Consider the following 21,864-nt stretch of genomic DNA (forward strand, 5'->3'; position numbering starts at 1 on the left):
AAGTCACTGTGCACTGGAGAGATTCCAAAGGACTGGAAAATGTCAAATATCATCCCATTATATAAAAGGGGTGACAGGGCAGATCCAAGCAACTATAGGCCAGTAAGATTAACAAGCATCACAGGAAAATTAATGGAAGGAATTATTAAGGATAAGATTGAGCAACACATGGCAAGGACAGGAGTTATTCTGAACAGTCAGCGTGGGTTCAGAAGAGGGAGGTCGTGTTTTACTAACATGTTGGAATTCTATGAGGAGGCAACAAAAGCATATGATCAAAGTGGAGCAGATGATATTATTTATCTGGACTTTCAGAAAGCATTTGATAAGGTGCCACATGAGAGGTTGGGCATCAAACTAAAAGAAGTGGGAGTTCAGGGTGATGTTTTTAGAGGGTGATGGTGTGAGGAATCTCATCAGAACTGGCCGATGTTAAGAGTGGTGTTCCACAGGGGTCAGTGCTAGGGCCGCTGCTATTTTTAATATATATAAATGAATTAGATAGGAATATAAGTAACAAGCTGGTTAAGTTTGCAGATGATACCAAGATAGGTGGATTAGCAGATAATTTGGAATCCGTTATATCATCACAGAAGGACTTGGATAGCAGACAGGCTTGGGCAGATTGTTGCCAGTTGATGTTTAATGTCAGTACATGTAAGGTATTACACATAGGAAGTAAAAATATTAGGTTTGAATACACAATGGGCGGTCGGAAAATCGAGAGTACACCTTATGAGAAGGATTTAGGAGTCATAGTGGACTCCAAGCTATCAACTTCCCAACAGTGTTCAGAAGCCATTAAGAAGGCTAACAGAATGTCAGGTTATATAGCGCCTTGACATGTGGAGTACAAGTCACAGGAGATTCTGCTCAACCTTTATAATGCGCTGGTGAGGCCTCATCTTGAGTACTGTGTGCAGTTTTGGTCTCCAGGCTACAAAAAGGACATAGCAGCACTAGAAAAGGTCCAGAGAAGAGCGACTAGGCTGATTCAAGGGCTACAGAGGTTGAATTGTGAGGAAAGATTAAAAGAGCTGAGCCTTTACAGTTTAAGCAAAAGAAGATTAAGAGGTGACATGATTGAAGTGTTTAAAATTATGAAGGGAATTAGTCCAGTGGATCGAGACTTATATTTTAAAAAGAGCTCATCAAGAACACGGGGACACAGTTGAAAACTTGTTAAGGGTAAATTTCACACAAACATTAGGAAGTTTTTCTTTACACAAAGAATGACAGACACTTGGAATAAGCGACCAAGTAGTGTGGTAGACAGTAAGACGTTAGGGACTTTCAAAACTCGACTTGATGTTTTCTTGGAGGAAACGAGTGGATAGGACTGGCGAGCTTTGTTGGGCTGAATGGCCTGTTCTCGTCTAGATTGTTCTAATGTTCTAATGATCCTGGTCATGTGGACCTCTGTCTTCAATCCGTCAATGTAGGGACTTCATAGTGCTTTGATTAGGTGGTGGTGGCACAAATCATCATCACAGAAAAAAAAGAAAAAGAACAGCAGAGAAAGTAGAGGTTCGTATGGATTTCAGAGCCATGAAAAAAAGACAATTAAATGCATATACAGAATATCAGGGTTACACTAAACTGAAGCTATGAGAAAGCCATGTTAAAGTAATGAGTGTTAAGCAGTTTTAGCAGATCAGGCAGTGGTGTAAATGTGAAGTGGAGTAGCTTACAAAACACATGCGTGAAAGTTCTGCAAATGGCTGCTACAGCTTTGTAATGTCACACTGGCCTTGAAAAGCATCATGGGGCGCTGGAAAAAAAAATCCAGCCACCCGGGCGAATTTCCAGGAAAGTATTCGGTGAACAAAGTCACCGGGAAATAAAGAATATGCACTGTGATAAACGGTTTGGCAGAGTTTCCTGATCAACACTATTTACAAATTGTCACACAAATGCATCGAAGGATAGCCCACCGGGCTCATCTGATTTACATCATAATGCTCCGAGACGAGGGGGATACTGGCGCTAATCGTGTCCTCTTCTGTTCCCTCCACATTGCCAAGGAGATGCCCAGTGAGCACAGCTGACTCCGCCCCTTCCTGTCCTCCTCCTACATGGTCTTGAGCTGTCATTCTGTGATCAGAGCTCCATCCTCGTAACATTCATTAAAGAACAGGCCTTGTGTGCTCCTGGAGGCTACCTGAGTTTCCTTTTTTGCTTTACATCTGTGCCATAGAATGCCTCCAGGTTGGCACCCCGATATTTATTACTTTCTGGCTTGTTATTCCTCGCTTGACCACAAAGTTTAAGGCCTAAAAAGTGTAACTGTTTTATTAAGTTCTTTGAGCATGGAAAAGGTGCTACATAAATAAAATGTATTATTACTATTAACATTATAATTATTATTATTGTTATTACTATTATTATTAATTAATTAATTGTTTCAGAGCAAGATACCTTGGTAACAAAACATTATGGTTCAAAAGTACTTGCTCTTTTCCTTTTAACTAAACTTCTATCCTTGTCTTGTGACTGTTACTTTATTTTTAAACCACTCATATTAATAGTTAAGGTCTCACATATCCTTTTTGGAGCCAAATTGGTTAATAAGCCGAGCTTTCACTGGTGGCTCAGGGTGGTCTGTTTCCTTGACACCCAACATTTCCTATTTATCACACACATGCATTCCACACTGCTTTGTGTCAGGGTGGGCACAGCTGTAAGTAAAGGGTTAACAGATCAAACAAAAAGCTGGAGGCAATGACATCCAGCTTAGCCATTTCTGAAAAGCTCAAACTATATAAACACTGACAAGAAGCGCGGGAAGTCAAACCCACCTGATGTGCCGTCTACCCTTTGTGCCCTTACTGTCGTACCACAAACAAGAGCCAGTTCAGAAATGAAATACTTCTAATGACACTGAGAGGCAAAGTGGCATCAAAAATCCCCCCAGCCTACAGACCTTCTTCAGCAATTCAGTCAGCCATCCTTTGTAAGTGCCAGGCAGGATTATCCGGCAAACTACCCGGGAGAAAAGAGGGATCCTTTTCAAGAAGGGAAGCCAGAATGGAAGAGCAGCGATGGACTGGCATCCCATCTGGGATGGGTATGGACCCCTAACCTGGACAGGATGACAACAACAACAACAAAATTTCTTTCTGTGGCACATTTACATACAAATGGTGTAGAGTAGCTCAAAGTGCTTTACAGCAGGGGTGTCAAGCTCCAGTCCTGGAGGGCCGCAGTGGCTGCAGGTTTTCATTCTAACCATCTTCTTAATTAGTGACCCATTTTTGCTGCTAATTACTTCTTTTAATTAACTTGACTCAGGCCCTTTAGTTGTTTCTTTTTCCTTAAGGTCTCACATATCCATTTCGCACCCAAATTGGTTAATAAGCCGAGCTTTCACTGGTGGCTAAGGGTGGTCTGTTTCCTTGACTCCCAACAATTCCTATTTATCACACGCATGCATTCCACACTGCTTTGTGTCAGGGTGGGCACAGCTGTAAGTAAAGGGTTAACAGATCAAACAAAAAGCTGATGGCAACGACCTCCAGCTTAGCCATTTCTGAAAAGCTCAAACTATATAAACACTGACAAGAAGCACGGGAAGTCGAGCCCACCTGATGTGCCGTCTACCCTTTGTGCCCTTAAAGTCGTACCACAAACAAGAGCCAGTCCAAAAATGAAATGCTTCTAATGATACTGAGAGGCAAAGTGGCAACACATCAAAACTCCCCCCAGCCTACAGACCTTCTTCAGCAATTCAGCCAGCCATCCTTTGTAAGTGCCAGGCAGGATTATCCGGTAAACCACCCGGGAGAAAAGAGGGATACTTGCCAAGAAGGGAAGCCAGAATGGAAGGGCAGCAATGGACTGGCATCCCATCTGGGATGGGTATGGACCCCTAACTTGGACAGGATGACAACAACAACAACAATAATTCTTTCTATAGCACATTGTCATACAAATGGTGTACAGTGCATCTGGAAAGTATTCACAGCGCATCACTTTTTCCACATTTTCTTATGTTACAGCCTTATTCCAAACTGGATTAAATTAATTTTTTTTCCCTCAGAATTCTACACACAACACCCCATAATGACAACGTGAAAAAAGTTTACTTAAGGTTTTTGCAAATTTATTAAAAGTAAAAAAACTGAGAAATCACATGTCCATAAGTATTCACAGCCTTTGCCATGAAGCTCCAAATTGAGCTCAGGTGCCTCCTGTTTTCCCTGATCATCCTTGAGATGTTTAATTGGAGTCTACCTGTGGTAAATTCAGTTGACTGGACAGGATTTGGAAAGGCACACACCTGTCTATAGAAGGTCCCACAGTTGACAGTTCATGTCAGAGCACAAACCAAGCATGAAGTCAAAGGAATTGTCTGTAGACCTCCGAGACAGGATTGTCTCGAGGCACAAGTCTGGGAAAGGTGACAGAAAACTTTCTGCTGCTTTGCAGGTCTCAATGAGCACAGTGGCCTCCATCATCCGTAAGTGGAAGAAGTTCGAAACCACCAGGACTCTTCCTAGAGCTGACCGGCCATCTAAACTGAGCGATTGGGGGAGAAGGGCCTTAGTCAGGGAGGTGACCAAGAACCTGATGGTCACTCTGTCAGAGCTCCAGAGGTCCTCTGTGGAGAGAGGAGAACCTTCCAGAAGGACAACAATCTCTGCAGCCATCCACCAATCAGGCCTGTATGGTAGAGTGGCCAGACGGTAGCCACTCCTTAGTAAAAGGCACATGGCAGCCCACCTGGAGTTTGCCAAAAGGCACCTGAAGGACTCTCAGACCATGAGAAACAAAATTCTCTGATCTGATGAGACAAAGATTGAACTCTTTGGTGTGAATGCCAGGCTTCACGTTTGGAGGAAACCAGGCACCATTCATCACCAGGCCAATACCATCCCTACAGTGAAGCATGGTGGTGGCAACATCATGCTGTGGGGATGGAACTGGGAGACTAGTCAGGATAAAGGGAAAGATGACTGCAGCAATGTACAGAGACATCCTGGATGAAAACCTGCTCCAGAGCGCTCTTGACCTCAAACTGGGGCGACGGGTCATCTTTCAGCAGGACAACGACCCTAAGCACACAGCCAAGATATCAAAGTAGTGGCTTCAGGACAACTCTGTGAAGGTCCTTGAGTGGCCCAGCCAGAGCCCAGACTTGAATCCGATTGAACATCTCTGGAGAGATCTTAACATGGCTCTGCACCGACGCTTCCCATCCAACCTGATCGAGCTTGAGAGGTGCTGCCAAGAGGAATGGGCGAAACTGGCCAAGGATAGGTGTGCCAAGCTTGTGGCATCATATTCAAAAAGACTTGAGGCTGGAATTGCTGCCAAAGGTGCATCGACACAGTATTGAGCAAAGGCTGTGAATACTTATGTACATGTGCTTTCTCAGTTTTTTTATTTTTAATAAATTTGTAAAAACCTCAAGTAAACTTTTTTCACATTGTCATTATGGGGTGTTATGTGCAGAATTCTGAGGAAAAAAATGAATTTAATCCATTTTGGAATAAGGCTGTAACATAACAAAATGTGGAAAAAGTGATGCGCTGTGAATACTTTCCGGATGCACTGTATCTCAAAGTGCTTTACAGCAGGGGTGTCAAACTCCAGTCCTGGAGGGCCGCAGTGGCAGAGGCGTAGCTAGGGTTTTACGCCCCCTCCTGTTTGTCAAGATGCAATGAGGAAGGAAAAGAAAGTTTTAAAAAATGGATTTAAAATAACATTATTTTAAGAAAAATAATTCATATTTTTTATTTTAAATAGTTTTACATTTTTTAATATTTTAATTTTTTAAAGCACTTTTATGCATATATTTTCAAGGTTTTACTAAATTTATAATTAAGACAACAATGGTAGTTCGAAAATATATATTTGCAACAACTTAGACAATGATACACTAATGCCTCATGCCAGTCACGCGGCCTGTTTAATAACGTCAAAAATGTTTCTGGGTGGGAGTCAAGCATGTTAGAGTAGTGGAGGGGATAAATTATTGTCTGTTGGGTATATAGAACTAATACGTGCTTCGAAATCAGAAAGAGACAAAAAACACAGGAAAAAGATATCCTCATACTGATGGAGTGATGGACTGAGTATGTGAATGTTTTTTATTTACTTTTTAGTGTATTTAAGAACGGAAAACATTTCATTCTAAAATTTCGTAATATCAATTTGGCGCTCCCTGGATGCTGCGCCTGGGGACAGATGTCCCCACCTTGCCCCCTCCCCAGCTACACCACTGCACAGTGGCTGCAGGTTTTCATTCTAACCATCTTCCTAATTAGTGACCAGTTTTTGCTGCTAATTACTTCTTCTAATTAACTTGACTCAGGCCCTTTAGTTGTTTCTTTTTCCTTAACTAGCAGCCAAACAATAATGAGACGCAAAACAAGCGGCCACATCACACAATATCTGAAAATAAAGACAGGTGAAGGTCTCAGTAAGGCTGATCTCTCAACTCACCAAAACTCTTTGACGATGTTCTTATGAAAAACAGAAAATCAACAGTTTTGGAAATGCCAGCTGTGGCAGAACGAGGGCAACAACAAGCCGTGGAATTAAATAACGAGTTTAATTAACAGCAAGAATTGGCTTCTCATTAAGAAGCTGGTTGGAGTTTGAAGGTTGGCTCGTTTCACGTCTCATTTCTGTTTGGCTGTATTTTAATGAGGAAACAAATCAATTCAGAGGACTGAATCCTTCTAACAGGGCTATTAAAATTTGAATTAGCAGTGAAAACAAGTTTCTGATTCGGAAAAGGGTTAGAATGAAATCCTTTAGCCGCTGCGACCCTCCAGGCCTGGAGTTTAACACTCGTGCTTTACAGGATGAAGAAAGAGAAGACAAAATATTACAAAAAAAAAATCAGGCAATGCTAATTAACATAGAATAAAAGTAAGGTCTGATGGTCAGGGATGGACAGAAAAACTAAAAAATACTCCAGACAGCTGGAGAAAAAAAAAAAAACAAAATCTGCAGGGGTCCCAAGACCACCGGGCCCCCACTGGTCAACTATCTAATATAAATGATCTCAGTCATTCCTCATGGTTTTCAGGCTTCACGTGGAAGAATTAGACGATGCTGGTCATGTGGACCTCTGGCCTTTAATCCATCAAAGTAGGGACATCACGGTGCTTTGATTAGGTGGTAGTGGCGCAGATCGACCACCATAGAAAAATGGAAAAAGAGCAGCAGAGAAAGTAGGGGTTAGTAGAGATTTCGGAGCCACTAAAAATTAATGATAATGCAATGCATATACAGAATATCAGGGTTACACTAAAATTAAGCTATGAGAAAGCCATGTTACACTAACGGGATTTTAGTAGTTTTTTAAAGTGCTCCACCGTATCAGCCTGGTGAATTTTTATCAGTCAGCTATTCCAGATTTTAGGTGCATAACAGCAGAAGGCCGCCTCACCACTTCTTTTAAGTTTAGCTCTTAGGATTATAAACAGACCCTCATTAAAAGATGTAAGGTTACGATTTGGAGTGTAAGGTGAGAGACATTTGAAATATAAGATGGAGCAGATTATTGAAGACTTTGTAAACTATAAGCGGGATTTTTAAGTCAATTCTAAATGGCACAGGTAACCAGTGTAGTGATGCTCAGACTGGGGTGATGTACTCAGACTCTGCATAACAACAGCAGGCCGCCCGCCTCACCACTTCTTTTAAGTTTAGCTCTTGGAATTCTAAGCAGACCCTCATTTGAAGATCCAAGGTTACGATATGGAGTGTGAGGTGAGAGGCAGAGTGAGATTATTGAAGGCTTTGTAAACCATAAACAGCATTTTAAAGTCAATTCTAAATGGCACAGGTAACCAGTGTAGTGACGCTCAGACTGGTGTGATGTGTTCTGCTTTTCTTTTCTTAGCTAAGATTCTGTCAGCTCCATTCTACACTCGTTGTAACTGATTGATATCTTTTTTTGGGTGGTCCTGAGAGGAGTGTGTCATAGTAATCTAGTCGACTGAAAACAAAAGCTAATTTCTTAGCATCTTGCAAAGTTACAAGAGGTCTAACTTTTGCTATATTTCTTAAGTGAAAAAATACTGTCCTAGTAATCTGATTAATATGTGATTTAAAATTCAGGTCAGGTCTTTACCTCCATCTTGACTTTTAAGCCTATTGGATCAAGTTTATTTCTAATACCATCCATCCATCCATTATCCAACCCGCTATATCCTAACTACAGGGTCACGGGGGTCTGCTGGAGCCAATTCCAGCCAACACAGGGCACAGGCAGGAAACAAACCCCGGGCAGGGCGCCAGCCCACTGCAGTTCTAATGCCCTCATTATATCCATTTTCGACAATCACTAAAATTTAATAACAAAGAGGCATGGGAAGGCTCAAAGTTCTGAATATGATTATCCCCTTTCCACTAGATGGCAGCATTCTAGGACCTCAATAACCGTGTGGACACCTGTAGGGCATGATGAAAGTTGTAGCGCCATAAGTTGACCATTCAGAGGATACAGCAGGGATTTATGATCTCTCGTTTCAATCCTGAATTTTAACTCACGGACCGTCCCTGTTTTAATGGATTATTTATTTATTTTTGAATATGGCACTGCTCTATTTGACTGTTTGTTTGACTTGGGTTGAAATAAAGGCACTGCACACTGTTACACCCTAACCCTTGCTACATGCGTGTCCTCATTTGCCCAGCTCATCCTTGGTCACGTTATCAATGGTGGCAGGTTCAAGAGGCTCACAAAAGCAACAGGGAGTATGGAACCAGCTTGACCCGTTGCAGTCCTCTTAAAATCAGAGTCTGCAATGTTCACTTTAATCACGATGTCCGAATTTTTTGATTTGTAATTTCAAACTCTAAAACAGAGGGAGGAATCAAGGAAAAAATTTGTCTGTGTCTCAAACATTATGTATTACTAGGGGGCTTTGCCCCCTGCTCATTTTGCTTGTCAACCCCCAGGCCTGTGCTATGCGCTGGGCTCTTTGCAGTTCTGCCATTTGCGGGTGGGGATGCGGATGAACAATGTAAACAGATTTTTATTTTGTTACATATGTATCAGCGCATGTATAACTGCCCGTGATTGAATTTCGGCTCTTTCTCTCTATTAAATAAAATGACTTTTTCAAATGTTTGGCTCTGAGATTTGTTAACGGGAAACTGTAAACATTTTAATACGAATGGCATATCAAGATCTCCTTTCTTGTCAAATGTTATCCCCTGAAGATGTACTACATTACCTTTCGTGCATACATCCTTCTTTCTACAGTAATTCGTGCGGTGGGAAACAGGACAGTGTTAACGGTTGTAGGTATTCTACAGGATATTGTATGTTGTTTATTTTCATCTTCCACACCACCACCACTAGCTGTTTCAGTATAGTCTAATGATACACATTTAACCAATTTGCCATGTAACCGATCATCAATGTTTGCGTTAATTTGTTTGACTTCATCGTTTCTCTGTGCTACGATTGCCTGTGTACTCATTTTTTCTGTTGATAACCCTTCGGGATGAAATTCTTCAATAAAAATTTGGACATAATATGTGTTCATTAGTTGGGAACTTAAAGTGGGGAAAACGTAAAAATTGTTAAGACCTGATAGTGCAGGAACTGTGTCTGACAAAAGCATTCACACGAATGAGAGGTGAGAGAGTCGAGGTCTTGTTTGAAAATGTGTGAGAGGAGGGAGGGACTTGAACAACAACAACAACAACAACATTTATTTCTATAGCACATTTTCATACAAACAGTAGCTCAAAGTGCTTTACATATTAAAGAATAGAAAAATGAAAGACACAATTATAAAACAAAATAAATCAACAATAATTAACATCGAATAAGAGTAAGGTTCAATGGCCAGGGGGGACAGAAAAAACAAAAAAAACTCCACACGGCTGGAGAAAAAATAAAATCTGTAGGGATTCCACACCATGAGACCGCCCAGTCCCCTCTGGGCATTCTACCCAACATAAATGAAACAGTCCTCTTTGGATTTAGGGTTCTCACGGAAGGGCTTGATGATGATGATGGTCACGTAGACTTCTTCCTTTTAATCCGTCCATCATTGTTGGAGCATCATGAAGCTTTGAGTAGGTGGAGGTGGCGCAGGCAAAAAGAAACAGAAAAGAGAGTAGGGGTCAGTACCGATTTTAGAGCCACCATGAATAGTTAGTTTGAGGAAATTGAACATATAGAGTATCAGGATTAAGTTAAATTAAGATTAAAATGAAGTTATAAAAAGGCCATGTTAAAGTAATATGTTTTCAGCAGTGTTTTAAAGTGCTCTACTGTATTAGCCTGGCGAATTCCTATTGGCAGGCTATTCCATATTTTAGGTGCATAGCAGCAGAAGGCCGCCTCACCACTTCTTTTCAGTTTTGTTCTTGGAATTCTCAAAGAATTCTCAAAAAATCTCAAGGCAAAATTCTCGTCTTCTGGGACATGAAAAAGTCTTTTCCATAAAGTCTTGTCTCGTCAAAGGATTTTTTTATATAATAGAGAGATTTAACATTGTGTATTAGTGTTTGTTGAAACACCAGCTTTCATTGGGGAATCCGTGTTTACTTTTCTACTTGGGTAAGCTAAACACGTAGAGATGGTAAATGACACAATTGCGACTGCTGACTTCCCAGCTCTGCCGTATGATGAATTAGCATTAAAACATCACCTGCTTTGCCGCTGTGATTCCTGCAGAGGGCACTGAAGGTGTAAAGATGCTCGAAAATGACAAAGTGTTGTTGGAGTTGAATAAAACAAGCACCTTGTTAGTCAAGAGTTCTAAATAAGAACAGAAAATGAGCCCACATCCATCTACATCTGCAAGTTGCGTACCTTCTAGGATTTGTTTTAAGATTACTGTATTTCATTCATTTTTAAATGTCTTCATGGTCGTGCTCCTCCCCATGTTAGAAATTTAATTATAAAAATATGTTCCTTTCAGATCTGCCTGGTTGGTGTTTTCCTAAAAAGAGTATGCGGAGATGAGAGTCAGCTTTTTACAGCGTTCAAATTGTTTTCCTTGATTATTTGTGAGCTCTGCAGTGCATGTAAAAGTATTTTTTCATTTTCTTGATTTACAACATTGAATCCCAGTGGGTTTAACATGCTGCTTTTCACGTTGATCAGCAGAAAAAGGATAATTGATGTCAAAGTGATAACAGATCTCTATTAATTAGAAATGTAAAATACAAAACACTTGATCACTTGTGAATTTCCCCTTGGGATTAATAAAGTATCTATCTATCTATCTATCTATCTATCTATCTATCTATCTATCTATCTATCTATCTATCTATCTAAATATTGACCTCCTTTAATATGATAAACTATGTCACAGGAGGAAGCTGAGTGGACCGAAAGAAGGTAATTTCATGCCAGGCCAGGGGGCGGCAGGGTGCACTAAAACTTTCTCTATTTTCGCTGCAGACCAGACACGGGAAAACCTGCCTGATTTCTCATACAAGACATCACTGCTGCTTCCGGTGCCAAGAGTGATGTCCCTTCCAGTTCTGGGCCCGTAAAAAGATGTCACTTCTGGTTCCTGCCACAAGAAAGACGTCATTTATGGTTTCGACATAGATGACATCACTTCCTTTGATGGCCTTTGAAGCCGCCATCTTTGCCACTACTCATCAGTTCATGTTGAGAACTCATCCTGAGCACATCTGTGCAACTTCAATTAACCTTTGCAGCTAGGTACAATATATGGGTGGCTGCCCCAAATCTTTTTGTGTGTCCATGGGTGACTTCTTTCACAACTGAAATCCTCACTGGGGCATCCCATTGGTTATAGAAGTCATGGAATGAGTTCAATGGAGGTCACTTGTCTGGAGCTTCAATTCGCTGTCGTATAAATGCACCTAAAGGGCCCATCTTGTGGTGGGGTCAGTATGGTGGATTGACTTACACAATGAAGACAAAGGAACATTCAGAGCACAAGACAAAAAAAATATCCATGCCACCGAATATCAACTGTAGATGCACCAGAAGATAATTGGGCGTCCCACCCCTGGATGGAAGCAAACTCCTTACTCAGAATGCCTTATGGTTCCCATCCTGACTGGAAAACCCAATGATACCAGGAACCAGCAGGGGAGCAATTCATCCACCAGCATTCTAGGTGGCAATGTCCTTCATGTAATGTCCCAGTCTGGATAACTGTTGGGCCTCATGGGAGTTGGAGTCTGGAAATGCAGCCTTGTAGGGTTCCCTGGGGGACGGCTTCAATAGCTCTGGGAGTCAGAATCTGGAGGAAATGGGCAACACTCAAATGGAGGACGCTTGGAGGTTTACTGTGTTTGTAATTGCATTTGTGGCTTGTTATTGAAAGGAGAGTTGGAGGGATGCTTGGGAAAGGAATAAAGATCCTTCATTTTATCTTATCAATGTGTGGTGCCTTACTGTGTCTCTGGTTTGGGGCTCTCTGGTGCCCCCTTGTGGTTACACCATCAAGAAAGGGAAAGAGTATGGCAGAGACGATGTGGTAGAAGTTCAATTGGAAATAGAATTGAAGAAAGAAATCTTGTCTTCATTAAAACCTTCACTAAAAGTCAGGAACCAGGCAGGAGGAAGCTTGTCCACTGCATCTTTAATTACTCTCCAGGAAAGCCTGAAGAGGGAGCATTCATCCCAGCCTGTTGTTCCAGAATGTTCAGAGTGGTCAAAACAATAAGGGCAGAGGTCCATTCTACAAGTATAAACAACTGAATTTACATTACAGTGCTCATTAATGCAAATATTTACTCTGATTGGTTTGTTCATTTACATCCAAATGTTTTACTACACTCTTGATTTTCTCATTTCTCTGAGGTTCAGCTATTACCCTTGACATCTCTGTGTGTTTCACATCTGTCCAGTCTTGTTGTTTACAGGACATCTGCTGATCTCTCAGTCATCTCCTAGTACATTTTGTGTGCTTCATCAAAGTCAAAGTGAACTTTATTGTCATCTCAACCATATAGAAGTATACAGATAGACGAAATTGCGAAGCTCAGGGTCCACAGTGTAACAACATGAAGTGCAAATAATAAATTAAAAATAGAATTAAAATTAAAATTTAAAATTAAAACACAAACAATACAAGACATTGTGCAAAGACAAGACAAAGAAGTAGCAGCAATATTGACGTGTAGTAAGCAATATGAACATTGATGCAATGTATGGTATTTGCAATCTAGATACATAAATATATATATCGGTATGTAATATAATAAATAAATAATAGATATAGATAATACAGAGGTTATCAGTGTATGATAATAGTTGTTTAAGACATGTGTATACAATGACAGGCCATAATGTTTGACAGCAGAAGGATATCAAGAACGTCAAAATCCTTCAAGGTCAGTATGAGATCTTCAGTTCTTTTCTACCTACACACTCGTCTTTGTAGGACAGTGGCCTGCATGTACAAAAGTTCTGTTTTTAGAGGTGGTTGAGGCCGTGTGAAAGATCCCAGGGGGCAGCATGGTGTTAAGGAGTCTGACAGCTTGGGGGTAAAAACTCTCCTTCAGCCTGGTAGATCTGGCTCTGATGCCCCAATAATGTTCTGTGCTGCCTTCACTATCCTTTGCAGGTTATTGTGGTTGAATATGTTGCAGTTACCATATCAGACAGTGATGCAGCTGGTCAGAACATTCTCAATGGTGCCTCTGTGGAACATGAGGCCACCTCAGAAAGTATAATCTCTGTAGAACTTTCTTGATGAGGTGTTATGCGTCCACGTAGGTTTCTCAGTTATGTGCACACTGAGGAACTTGGTAGTCCTAACAGTCTCCACATCTAAACCGCTGATGCTGAGTGGGATGTGGGGTGGATGTGAATTTATGAAGCCCGCAATTATCTCTTTTGTCTTGTTGACATTGAGAGATAGATTGTTGTCTTCACACCATGCGGACAGTCGTTCCACCTCATCTCTGTATGCTGTTTCATCATCTCTGCTTATCAGTGCCAGCACTGTCGTATTATCCGCAAACTTGATGATGTGGTCATTCAGCATGACTGGTTTGGTGGCTGGTCAGTGATGGTATATCTGGGGGGGAGGCATATCCATGGAGGGACGCACAGACCTCTACAGGCTAGACAACAGCACCTTGACTGTCATTAGGTATCAGGATGAAATCCTTGGCCCCACTGTCAGACCATATGCTGGTGCAGTGGCTCCTGGGTTCCTCCTGGTGCACCACAACGCCTGGCCTCATGTGGCGAGAGGATGAAGGAATTGATAGCATTGACTAAACAACCCCCATAAACCCACGCTCACTCTCCTGACCTCATTCCAATAGAACACCTCTGGGTGGAACATTATGTTTCGGTCCATTCAGCGCCACCAGGTTGCACCTCTGACTGTCCAAGAGCTCAGTGATGCCCTGGTCCAGATCTGGGAGGAGATCCTCCAGGACCCCATCCGTCGTCTCATTAGGACGTTGTCAGGCATGCATACAAGCACATGGGGGGCATACAAACTTCAGAGTATGATTTGGAGTTGCTGCAAAGAAATTTCGCCCAAATGGACTCGTCTACCTGCCTATCGCATTATTTGTTCCCTTTGATTTTCAGGGTGTCCCTCTGTCTGTTGATGATTTTCATTTTCATCCTTTCGTTCCACATGCATCACCATATTAGTTCATCCAGCAGGATCTTTTTCCCATTGAGATCTGATGCGTTTTCAAAGTGTGCCTTTCATTTTTTTAGAGCAGTTTACTTAACGATTGTTACCTATAAAGTCTCTCTCACACTGGAAATCTGCTAGAGCAGAATGTCCACAAAGACTGAAGAAGATAAGTGAGAAAGGCCACCAGGAGACATCTGCAAACTCTGAAAGAGTAACAAGTTACAGAGGCTGGGATTGGAGACACAGTAGCTGCTGCCCGGATGCTTCACCAGTTGCATCCTTATAGGACAGCGACAAGGAGAAAAATCACACCCAGGACATCTCGGCAGAAGGCACATGGTAGACTCTGAAGTTAGCTACGGTACAAGAATGCTGTATGGTCTGACAAGACCAAAGTAGAGCTTTATGGCCATTAGACTAAACATCATCTTAATGCTGCACATATTCAAAAACACGCCATTCCCACCATAAAGGTGCTGGGAGGCATGTGAGGGGAAAAATGAACGCAGGAAAATCTGACAAGGTCTGCACCTTGAGAGAAGACCAACAAGACAACAAATCCAAGCATAAAAGCCAAAGCTTCACAGGAATGGCTGAACGTTGTGGAGTGGCTGAGCCAGAGTCCAGATCTGAATCCAATAGAGAATTTGTGTCTGAACTTGACAAAGGTGGTCCACTCAGGAGCACCGTGACACCTGACAGTGCTGGAGAAGCTTTAGAAGGAAGAAGAGAGAGGAAAAATGGCAGAACCAATAGAGAAAGAGAGAGAGAGAGAGACCTAAGGCTGTCATGACTGCCGTCTACTAACATACTGACCTCAAGGCGGTAAGATCACTGACTTTGTTTTATATTTGTAATTAATTTAGCCCACCTTGCACAGATCTGCTTTCACTTTGACATAGGTGCAAATAAAGGACAGCCATGTTGGAATTCCATATATAACGACGGCTCAAGATGCTTCCTTATTTAGTATTTCTGTAACAGCTAGGAAGTCGGGGGTCTGTGATGGTCCGGGCTGGCTCCATGGCAGCATGAACCCATGACCATCAGCAACAAAGGATGAGCTGGGCAAATGACAACACAAATAATCAGCAAGAGTTGCTGTAAAGTGATTTTATTAAAACAAATAAAGTGCAGTGCCACAATTGTTCATAAATAAATAAATACAACAAATCCATAACATTGAAGAGATTAGTGGAAGTTAAAAGTCCAAATAAATAGACACAGCCTCTTGTATTCTGCCAAACTGAAAGTGGACATTCAAGACAAGTTCTACATCTTTACTTCTCCAGAGGAAGCAGAAAAAGAGCTAAGAAAATTGATCCCGACAATTTGGAAATACGAGTGTGAGCCGCATCGTGTCCTGGCAAGGCAAAGAAGATCTCACCTGCTGTTTGATCCATTCGCAGTGAGACTCGTGCCGTAATTATACATCATTTTTCCTTCTCTGCCACGTTTTTTTTTTTGCTTACATTTGAATCACAATTACATGCTTGTATGTATGTCTGCATGTATATGTTGGGATTCAATGTTGTGTAACAATTAAATGTGAGGACTTCCAAGGCGGTGAGTACTTTTTATTGGTACTGTGATTATATTTAAACTTTTAAAAAGTTTCTTGAAGCATATTTGTTTCATATTACTTTGAACTTGTTTCTTCGCCGTGACAAACTTGATTCTTTTGTCTCTTTCCTGTTTTGCTGTTAGAATTCCAGCGCTTTCTCAGGATTTAAGGATTGAGGCACACTGTAACATCAATCTTTTCATTGGTTTTCTATACCTTTTAGAATTAGTTTTAAGATTCTTTTATAATTATTGTAACATTTTGCCTTTTTGTTGCTATGTCATTTTCTTGTAAAGTTGTTATTATTCAGTGTCAGAAAAATGCAAATACTTGTCGTCTGCGAGCCTGGCAACATGTCCGGCGGTAAGTGGGGACTTTCCATTTGAAGCCTGTGTTTACACTCTGACCAGTCACAGAGGGTTATGTAAACTCCCCAAAGCTACCCCCCACCACCACATACCACTGACACGTCCTCCTGTCTGTCAGTTGTGTCGAGGCCTTGATGAATACAGAGGTGCGCAGAGCAAAAGGTAGGCCCATTTTCACGTGTCCTTCTTATCCTGGTTATTTCGGTACAGATTCTGCCTTGGGAAATCTGATTTCAGTGTGGCCGTGGACTTTATCTTGTCCTGGAATCTGAACTTCACTTACGGGCTTACACTCAATCATCAACACAGACAAATGGGGTTAAAGTCTTGGTTTTTGAGGGCCCAAACCCTGATGTGGGCACACATTCTACCAGCTGCCCCTAAAATCTAATGTTGCCTTTAGTGGACAGACAGACCCTGTGTTTGAAGTCACGGATTCCTTTGAGATGTGAGTGTAGGCCCAGACTCAGAAGATATGTGATGACAGACTCGGTCTTCTGGTGGCACAAGCTGTGTAGCTGGGGTTCCAGCTTTCATTGAGATCAGAGGCCTTCAGCCTACTAGGGTGCAGCAAACCCCACGGATGACAACAACTGAAATTCTATGTGGCCAGCTGACGCCATCCTTGGCAGATGATTTACTGTAGGCAGTGATTACACAGCTGGGGTCCTGGATGGTAAGCTCTAATGTGTCCAGGGGTGGGCTTATGAGGCTAAAGCACACCTAAATGGTGACACCGGCTCTGATGTGATACGACCACTGACGCCATCCTTGGTAAGTGATCTGAGGTGGGTGCAGGTTACTGTAAGGAAAAACAAAAAAATGAAAAGTGCTTGAAGCTGCCTGCCTGTTAAACGAGGACATCCTGACTTCACCAGCACACTTTAGATTAGAAAATTACATCACATTTAACATTTAGCTTTGTACAATACTTTGTTCTGTGATAACAGTTTACATAAATGAAGTCTTATTTCTTGTACCTGGGACTTTTAATATATTTTAACTAGTGTGAGGGATGGCCAGTGTCCTGGGCCGCCCTCGAGATGGAAGGACAGAGGGAGACAGCATGCACGGGGCATTGTCTCCCCCCAGACTGCTAGATGGCAGTGCCACAGTTTCCCGTAGGGCATCATGGGACTTGGAGTTTGTTCGCTCAGCCCTGTGGGTTCTGTGGGTGGCACCAGGGAGTACTGCATGGACCGGGGAGTCCCACTTTATTGGGCTCTCACCTCACCCAGAAGTGCTTTAGTACATGCGAAGTGCTTCCAGGTGGGATATAAAAGGAGCTGCTTGCCACAATTCTGGAACCCAGAATCGTAAGGAAGGAGGATGAAGCTTGTAGAAAGGAACAGAGGAGGCAGTGAACGGGTCAAAGAAGACAAAAAGCTTGGAGAGTGCTGCATTCCTCGGTGCTTTGTAACTTGTGATTGTGCTGTGAGAAACTCTTTTTTGGGAAGAGAGTTTCACATAATCAAGACTCTTTGTCTCCGAACATTTGTACTGGGTGTTTGGGGAGCTGGAGTGCAATTAGGACCAGGTAGTTAATCACCTGGAATGCTTCCGGGTGTGCTATAAAAGGGCCCAGCCACCACCACTCGAGGAGCCAGAGTTGGGAGGAAGGAGACGAAGCTTGAGAAGGAGTGGTGGTAAAGGAAGAGAAGTGTTGTGTATTTGTGCTTGTGCTTTGGGACTGTGTTTGGGCTGTGTGGCATGGGGAAGACGTGCCCCACAGCTGAAGAAAAATAAAGTCTTTTTACTTTTTATATGTGCCTCCGTGTCTATCTGTGTCGGGTCAGGCGCCTACATAGCGCCTTTGTTACACATATTATATAATAAAATTTTACTTTTATAAATCAAAATATGTGGTTTTCAAAATAGTTGGGGAGTTGGAGAGGTGAGGATAACAGTGTCAAAACACTGGGGAGGGCAGGGTTCAAAGAGTTAATAACCAATGGATGTCTAGATATCCACTCACATGGTTTGAAAATCTCATTAAATTTCTTCCAGGATTGGTGACTGATCCCCAGAAATGGAGCCGCATGCCTTTCTCCTGCTGACCATCATTCTAAGTATGGCACTGTACTGTTGTGTGGAGCCCACAAGCCCAAACATCTGTCACGGGATGCCAGGGTTATCAGGAAGAGATGGGAGAGATGGAAGGGAAGGGAAGGAAGGTCCACCAGGTCTGAAAGGAGAAAAAGGAGATAAAGGTGAGTGAAAAAAGATACGAAACATGGAAAATTCTTCGGCACATGTGGCAAAGGTGATGGCCAGTTTTGCTCTTTTGGTTCTGTCTTGTGGAGTATAGAGACAAATTACAGAAATAGCTGAAAGAGCAAAGTTTCATAAATGTGGATAACTCAGAGGTTGTGTGGAGCCCAAGGTATCTGGTAAGAAGTGGTCTGCTTATACAAGGGGAATAGTTACCCACAAATCAAGCCATAGTAGGGTGGCTTTGAGCCTAGTGACACATGTGCTGGTTTTCGGTCTCACTGAGTGCGTTAACATGCATGTGTAAAACCAGGACAAGGTGAGTACCCCGGTTAAGAAAGAAATGCATGTGCAGGTACGTTTCTGGAATTCTCCATTGGCAAAACACTCCAATGGCATTAAACTGTGCAAAAAAGAGTTCTATGTCATCATTGGTCGCCATGAACCTGAAAACAAGCATGGAGCCTGTCATGACTTTAGTGTACTTCACAAGTCAGAGCTCAGACAGTGGCATTGAGGTGCTTTTTATGGGTTACTAACTTATTTTGGAAAATTCATTAAAGTCGAAGGTGGATCAAAACTGGCAAAAATATTTTAGGAACTGTGTAGATTATGAGATGATGTTCATTTTTTTTTCTATTCTTTAACTGGGGGAAAATGTAGGAAAGGTCAAAAAGTTTCATATAAACATATGAAAATATGGTTGCTTTTACTGATTTATAGAAAGCCAGGTCGAGATATTGTAAGGGTTAAAATACTTCCCCTCAAGCTCTCTGGATTTCTTTATTTTAATTTCCATTTCCTAGTCCTCTAGCAACATAAAGTTTATTAAATGTAACATGTTCTGACCAACATCCCCATGTTTGTGAACAGGTGTTAAAGTCATTGGTCCTCCTGGGAAAGTTGGACCACCAGGCCAAACAGGGCAGAAAGGTGACAGGGGCAGCCCAGGTGCCAATGGCCAAGGAGGGCAAAAAGGAGATTGTGGAGCACCAGGGACCCCAGGTAAGAAAACTCTATGGCTTCTAGTAGTGATGGAAATAATTAGGATACAGTAAGGTTTCTATTTTTAATCACTTTGTTCGCCCACCCCCAGGTTTGATTATCTGGATATTGTCAGGGATGCCAGGGGCGATGACCCGGCCGGGATGCCTTCAGGGACCGGAAGTGGGCGTGCGCCCATCTGGGATCACGTGGGGGCCGCCTTCCTGGTTGCTTTGGGGGCCACGGGTTCAGGGCATGGAAGCCCCACCCTGTAGGGGCCCGTGGTCACCGCCAGGAGGCGCCCCAATGCCTTGGGACTTGTGACCTCAGCACTTCCGCCACATCAGGAAGTGCTGGGGGGAAGATTTATAAGGACACCCGGAGAGCTGCCGAGAGAACAGCCGGCACTTCCGCCAGGCTGGGGCGTGGCCAAGAGGGGACTATAAAAGGGGCCGTCTCCCTTCATTCAGGGCTGGAGTTGGGTGGAAGAAGGACGAGGCAGAGAGGAGAGTGGAGGCGGCCCGAAGAAAGGCATTAGAGTGGCCAGGACTGTGTTGGGGTTTGTGCACTGACTTTATTTTGTGTCTGGGTGACACTTATATTGTAAATAATTGTAAATAAAAACGTGTGGTGGTAAAAATCAACATGTCCGCCTGTCTGTGTCCGGGTCGGCTCCACCATATATAATTTAAAAAAATTGATATTTTCATGGGAATTGTTACCTACTCTTTCGATTCTATGTTGCACCGCTTCTCCGTGATCTATACTAATAAAAGGCAAAGCCCTCACTCACTCCCTCACTCACTCACTGACTCATCACTAATTCTCCAACTTCCCGTGTAGGTAGAAGGCTGAAATTTGTCAGACTCATTCCTTACAGCTTACTTACAAAAGTTGGGCAGGTTTCATTTCGAAATTCTACGCATAAGGGTCATAACTGGAAACTATTTTTCCCCATATAATGTAATGGAGTCTTGAGTTGGAGATGGCCGTGGGGCGGAGTTTCGTGTGACATCATCACGCCTCCTACGTAAGTACGTAGAGAACAAGGAAGAACTCCAAACAGCGATGAGCACAAAACGCCATTTCACAATTGAGAAGGCAGAAAAACATTATGAAGCAAATGATGCATACAAGCATATTCATAAGTACAGCTACTGCAGAAACAAAGCATGGCGTGAACCGTAAGTTTATATTAAATTAAGTTCATAGACAAGCTGCCACTAGCGTTTGTAATTTAGTGCCTGCCCATATAAGGCCGTCCATCAGCGCAATCAATACAAACACTGCCGGTAAATGTTCACGGGTGAAGGACTGTGCTTATGCAGAGGAAGATGAGATGGTCAGGGTGGTGTTTGGCACAAACTCATTGAAACTGCGAGAGAAACTTTTAAGTGCCGGGTCTTAGCTGACATTACACGAGATGGCACCAGTACAGCTGGGAACCTTCGATGCAAGAACACCAAGCGGCTCACGTGAACTGACGCAGTGCACAGACAAAAAGCAACAGTTCCAAAGAGTGCTGAACAAAAACCGAATTACACAATTGAGAAGGCAGCAAAAAATATGAAGCGTCTTATACATACAATCATATTCATAAGTGCAGCTACTGCGGAAACAAAGCACACGGTGGAAAAAGTGAATGTCCTGCTAAAGGAAGACAGTGTAAAAAAACCCGTGCATGCAGTTTGTCACATCACAGATAAAAGGAAGACGAGCTGTTTATTGATGCAGTAAGGAACTAATCGATGAATGAAACCTCTTATCTTTACAACGATTGACAAACACGGAATGTAACTTGAACACATCCTACAAATACGAGCCTGATTGAAAGAAATAATGATAATCAAATCCTTGATGACAGCAACATTCAATAACACTCACAAAACAATTACTGTATATTGACAATCATGTTACGTTATTTTTAAAATGTTCCCTTTTCTTTTCATAACTTCTACTTCTCCACTGCGATACGGGTATATATATAAATGTATATATATACCCGATCTACAATACATACTTTAGCATAGACAAGCCACACGCTGTGGCTAATTGTAGAGTCTTAAGCCTCTAACGCCGACATTCGAGGTTCGATTCGAGAGGGATGTACTGACTATGTACGCTGCGCTACCGATTCATTTTACCTTCGCATCTCCTTGGTTTG

At 42.3% G+C, this 21,864-nt stretch overlaps 1 protein-coding gene across 1 annotated transcript in view; it reads left to right on the top strand.

Moving 5' to 3' along the window:
* The window catches only part of LOC120526718 (pulmonary surfactant-associated protein D-like), a 55,601-nt gene that overhangs the window by 21,289 nt on the left and 12,448 nt on the right, over window positions 1-21,864 (top strand). The window contains exons 6-7 of the mRNA XM_039749874.1: window positions 18,524-18,715; window positions 19,590-19,721. Coding sequence (XP_039605808.1) covers window positions 18,524-18,715; window positions 19,590-19,721 — 324 coding nt within the window. The remainder of the gene's footprint in view (window positions 1-18,523; window positions 18,716-19,589; window positions 19,722-21,864) is intronic.

The sequence above is a fragment of the Polypterus senegalus genome, chromosome 3 (genome assembly GCF_016835505.1).
Source record: "Polypterus senegalus isolate Bchr_013 chromosome 3, ASM1683550v1, whole genome shotgun sequence".
NCBI classification, from domain to species: domain Eukaryota; kingdom Metazoa; phylum Chordata; class Cladistia; order Polypteriformes; family Polypteridae; genus Polypterus; species Polypterus senegalus.